General features: G+C 37.4%; 1 protein-coding gene across 1 annotated transcript in view; it reads left to right on the top strand.

The window, feature by feature from the left end:
* LOC104168511 (carboxymethylenebutenolidase homolog) overlaps nt 1-4,257 on the top strand; it is a 4,508-nt gene extending 251 nt beyond the window's left edge. Inside the window, exons 2-5 of the mRNA XM_009709124.1 lie at nt 573-676; nt 2,389-2,531; nt 3,314-3,405; nt 4,078-4,257. Of these exons, the coding sequence (XP_009707426.1) occupies nt 573-676; nt 2,389-2,531; nt 3,314-3,405; nt 4,078-4,257 (519 nt within the window). The remainder of the gene's footprint in view (nt 1-572; nt 677-2,388; nt 2,532-3,313; nt 3,406-4,077) is intronic.
* The last annotated feature ends 1,354 nt before the right edge of the window (nt 4,258-5,611 follow it).

The raw sequence follows: 5,611 nt of genomic DNA, 5'->3' as shown, positions 1-5,611 counted from the left end.
TCTTTGTTGACCTCAGTCCGTCAGGTGTTCGTTTTTTTTTTTTTTTTTTCCTAGCTCATAAGTAAGCCTCATAATGTGCTCTGTAGTAAATGACTATTTTATGTAATTATCTTTACTTAAATGGAACCTGTTAATCATGGGATTTTGATAAATGGTATTATGTTGTATACAAAATCTAAAATTGTTGTAATCAGGACCTAGTTTGATCATCTTTTACAAGATAAACTGTTGTTTTACTCTGTACAGTTTTGAAGTATGTAGTCAAAACAGGTAAAATACTAGGGATAAAAATACTCATATTTTCCAGATTTGTATCACAAATTGTATTATGTGGTTTACTAATTGAAAAAAAAAAAACCAGTATAGATACCTATAAATGTTTTCTAAAGCTCATAGGTATTTCTGTAGAATAGTTAACAATGATATTTAAAGACATTACTTTCTCAGGAAAAAGAAATCAAGACAAAATTATGTGTGGATAGTAACTTTCTGTGCTATGACGGGCCAAAACATCTCAGTGTTTGATTAATTCATTCAATTTTGATTTTTTTTGTGTGTGTCTGTGTGTGCAGAGCCATCTGCACTTTTTTGCAGGAAGAGAAGCTTGGAAGCCTTCTGATGACTGGTCCAAGTTTGATGATTGTCTGAAAACTCGAAATGCCGGGAAAATAAACAAGTAAGATGTCAGGGAGCTGGATATCACATTGCCTGCTGCTGTCAGTTATTGCTTTTTTTCCTCCTCTTTCTTTTTGTTTGAGATTGGATGTAGCTAATCTACCAGTGAAGGTGGCTTTTTAAAATGACTCCTTAGAAGTGGATGGAATCAGTGACCTTTTATTTTGCCTTGAACAGAGTTCAAGGACAATTCTCTCAGTAGTAGCTTAGTGAAGAGTTTTGTCATCTGACGTTAATAACATAGACTGCAAGTTGCTTCCTCTGCCTCAAAAGGCATGGTTTAAAAATGACCAATGACACAAGCAGTGAGAAAGCACAATTGTCATCTTGAGTCTCACTAAGTGTAACAGACTGATACTTTAAGATGTTGTACGGAAAGAAGAAAAAAGGTTTTGATTGCGCCTTAGTACTTGCCCAGCACGGTGTAACTGGCCCCAGGTAGCTGATGGCTGGATCATCTGTTGTCAGGGCGCAGTGAGGGCCAGCAACTCCCTAGGGGACAGGGTGCTGGGAGCCAAGAGGAGGATCATGTCTTACCCTCCCATGTGCAGCACTGCCCAAGCATTTATCAGCGAAGATCTGTCACTGGCAGAGGTGCTGTGCTGCCTTAATAACACAGAAGGAAGCTGTTGGCAAGAGAATACTGAGAAGGGATCAGACTGATTAGAGACCGAACTAATTAACTTCCTGAGAGAGCAAATATCTTTCTTGGACTGTTGGGAGCAGCTACGCTGAAGGTTGCTGGGCTTAGGTATTTGCTGAGAAGGTTATGGGAGACATAACTGAATCGTTTCCAGAGAGCTCCTGTCTCGGAGGGTCAGTTGTTGTGGAAACTTTTTAGTTTGGAATCTGTCCCCTCTCTGCTGCAATGGGAAGGAAGGGTTGGGCTCTGCTTGGCATTTCTGACAGGCGATTCACATGTTTCAAGTGTCAGCTCCAGTGAAGAAAGAATTTTTTGGCACTTACTTTGCTTCTGTGTGTGTTTGTGTGTTGGTGGATAATGTGGTATTTGTGAGGCTGATGTATGGATGGCATATATAGCTTGTGTGCCACAGAGGGCGAAGAACTGAGCCTGGAAGTATAGTCTTGAGGTGATATAAAAGACTTAACTGCCACCTCTTTCCCACCAACACTTTCTCTTTACTGCCTCTGCATGGTGACACCTGCTTCAGGTGTTTTCAGAATACAGCATCAGGGCAAGGTATATTTCAAGCGCCATTGTAAATTCTGAACATGTCTACCATATTTGTTACATTGACTTTCCTGCAGGAAATATCTCAGATGCTAACTTACAGTTATTGTCAGCGTTTTGACTATCTAATGAATAGTATTCTCTAGAAAGGTTTTTATTGCTTTTTCTATCTAGATTTACAAAGCAAAAAATCATCCAGCTTCTCAAAGAATTTTAAGCTTTTTTAACTCTTAGGTAGGTGTTTAATCAGTCATCTAGTTTCCATCCTTTTAGGTTTCCTTCTATGTGTGTTATTCATGTTGTGTTTTTATTTAATGCCATTCAGTTCTTTTTTTTTTCTCTTTCTGATGATTTCAGATTACCAACCCCTAATATTTGTCTGAAATAATGTTTTATTTAAAGTATGTGAAAGAAAATATAGTAGCAGCACAATATGGGTGTAGTTATATACATCTCAATATTTTCTTTTCATATTTTCAAATACTACGGGTGCTTAATTTGCATTTGCTTATATGTTCCAGAGAAGCTGATGCTGTCCTGAAATATCTAAAGGAGCAGTGTGGTGCAAAGAAATTAGGGGTCATTGGTTTTTGCTGTGGTGGTATTGCTGTACATCACCTGATGGTGACATACCCAGAATTAAAGGCTGGTATATCTCTCTATGGTAGGTAAACACAAGGATGTAATACAAGCAGGTACATATGTATATTGTGTAGCTTAAATACTTGATCTAGCATTATTTCTTCAGATCGGTCTGTCAGCTGATGAAGAGAGACATTTTCAGTGGAGTAGGAAGGATATTATGCAAAGAAGATGGTGGTGAGGGTATTTGTTCCTAGTTTCAGAATGGGTCATAGCAGCCATGTCTTTATTTCAGGTCTGGACACACATACATGTTGTCTTTCGGTCACCTTTCCAATTTAGCTCCCTTTTCCTGTTTACTACTGCTCTGCACGCTGCAGAGCTAGAACTTCACCCGGGAGCAGAGAGCGTTATTTTTGGTCTAGCTGCTCTGTAAAGTTAGACTGTGGTTATTTTAAAACCAGCTTTCCTTTTATGCTCTGCTCAAGAAGCTGGGATAGCTAGGCTGCCCTTTGCTAACGTTCTCAGACTGTAAATTTTGGACTACTTACTAAAGCATTCACTTTCCCAGTCAGTTCAAAAGAAATCAAGCTTATATGCAGAGAAGGCATCTTTCAAGTCTTACTAATTCAGATATTCAGTCTGTATCCTAAGAAACTGGCTTAAATAGAATTTTAATCTAGGAAGATATTCTTCTAGGAGCCATGGTTACAGTAGCTTGAAAGTAAAGCTAGTATGTATGGCTACATATTGCATCAGACATGAAAATTTTTCACTGCAGAAGCAGAGTGCTGTATTTGAATCTGGATTTCACCTTAAAAGTCAGTTGAAAAGGTTTTTTTTTGTTTCTTTAATGTTTTCTAGGACTAATCAAGCATTCTGGTGATATATCCAATCTCCTGAACCCTACATGTTTCATTTTTGCTGAAAAAGATGACTTCATTCCGCTTCATCAAGTATGCTAATAACCTCCATCTTCTTTCATTTCTGCATGTTTAAATTTCCATCTTGAATTGGGAGTCAAAACTCAGACTCATAATAGTGCTTGATGGTCAAAAAATAAGCAGAAAAATGGAGGTAGACATAAAAGGGCTAATATAACCTAGCCAAAGAGTGAAAACTAGATTCTTTTTTCTTGTCTCTGTCTTTTGTAAAAGTATGGCTAGTAACACAGGTAACAAAGTTTTATCAAAATCCCATTGCTGTTTTGGAGTACTCTACTCTGGGAGCTATCCTTTGCTCTATGGCACTGTTTTCTCTTGGTCCTAGGAACTCATAAACCATATAGGATACACTAAATTGCATCCATAGGTGTCTGTTAGCAGCTTTTTGTTCAGCTGTAGTGTATTTAGCATTGTCATATATTTCAGATATAGGAAATACTTTTGTTATATCCATATCTTTGCAGATTGTTGGACCTGCCTTTATATTCTAACAAATTTTCTGGACCCTTACTACAATGGTGGTTTTTCTTATATAATTTTACCTTTTGTTTTGCCCATATGGATCTTGGTTATTAGTGTCTAGCCTGAAAAATAAATTAGGGAATTGAATTATGAATACGATGAGGAATGGTGGCATGGAATATGACTATATTAATATAGCTACTACTATGCTCTATATTACAGGTCATCCTGCTGGAGCAGAAGCTAAAAGAAAATTGTAAAGTCAATTATGAAGTTAAAATTTATCCTAGACAAACGCATAGTTTTGTACATTGCAGAAGAGAAGATATCAATCCTCAAGATAGACCTTACATTGAGGAAGAAGAAAAGAATATGATCAGCTGGCTGAAAAAATACATTTAACAGAAGAGCAAGCAACTTAATCTGCAATGCAATTATGTAATACACTGTGGAGATTTTTGATAACACATTTTAGAAAATTGAGGGGAAGGTTTGTTGAAATAGAAATTAAAGAAATAAGCAAACAGAATATTTTAGATGTTTTTGTCAGTAGATTCTAATTGATGCTTTCATATTATGTTCTTTTGAAGAAGTCTCAGATTTCACCTAGCAGTGTTATGTTTTATCATGCTGTGAAATATTCTCCAGTTCCTTGAGATTTATCTTAGTGCTTGAAATAATTTAGACTAACGGTAAATTAATCTGTTTGTGTATTATGGCAACTGTTCATCCGCATTCTACATAAATCAAAAGTCCAAAATTTAGGGACACAAATACATTGTTTGGTGAAGCTCATTTTGAGAGATTAGGCTTTTTTGACTTGTACCCTGGTCGCAGATATGTATTTAACAGGTGACATATGTGGGCATATCATATTTCAAAATTTGTGGCTAAGGTTATTCAGATGGGGTACTACTTTCTCAGATTAATTTTGGTTCTGTGAAACTCTATAGATGATTTCCTGGTCAGTACAGGAATTCAAAAGTACAATGCAATCTGCAGGCAGGGCATTTTAATGTGTGGTTTACAACCATCGTTGCTGCTTAAAGAAGAAATGTTACATGTTTTTGCATAATGTATCTTGTTACCTAATTTTGCCATCGATGATATGACAAAAATCTCTCTGTTGCACCAGTTCAAGGTTGCATCTGCCCCAGCACCCAGCCTCCATCAGTGGCTGCGTAGGGAATTTTCCCTCTCACTCCGTGTCCTGGCAGCCAGCCCTTCTGGGGATTGCTGAACTAGATGTTGCCACTGGACCAGTGTGTGGGATGGCCACCAATGGACCTAGCCTCCGTGGATTTGCCAGTCCCTTTTTGAACCTGCTTGGCATGCTGATGTCTGGTGCATCTTATGACAGTGACTTCCACAGTTTAATTGTTCCTCATGGGGACAAAGGCTTGTCCTCATTAGTTTGAAAACAGCTGCCTAGTACCTTCACTGGATGCTGGTACTTCTGAAGTTGTAAGAAAGGAAAAAAAAAAAAAGAATGTATGTCCCTTTTCCCTTTTCCCCTTCTCAGTGCTACTTATAAAGACTGCTATGTGATTTAATGGGGAGAAAATGTAATTTAGGGAAGTCTTAATTTTACTAATGACAATCTCTCAAACTAACTATACTATCAGAGAAATATACATTGTGATGTGTCTCCTGTAAAAATAGTCAACAGTATTAATTAAGCATCTCTCTCTCAATGGGATTTTAATTTCTTTTGCTTTTCCCTATCCATGTTTTCCTCCTTTAAATGCTGCTAATG

This window comes from Cariama cristata, unplaced genomic scaffold (assembly GCF_000690535.1).
Source record: "Cariama cristata isolate BGI_N322 unplaced genomic scaffold, ASM69053v1 scaffold28121, whole genome shotgun sequence".
Classification (NCBI taxonomy): Eukaryota; Metazoa; Chordata; class Aves; order Cariamiformes; family Cariamidae; genus Cariama; species Cariama cristata.
This window is presented reverse-complemented; position numbering and strand designations above follow the sequence as displayed.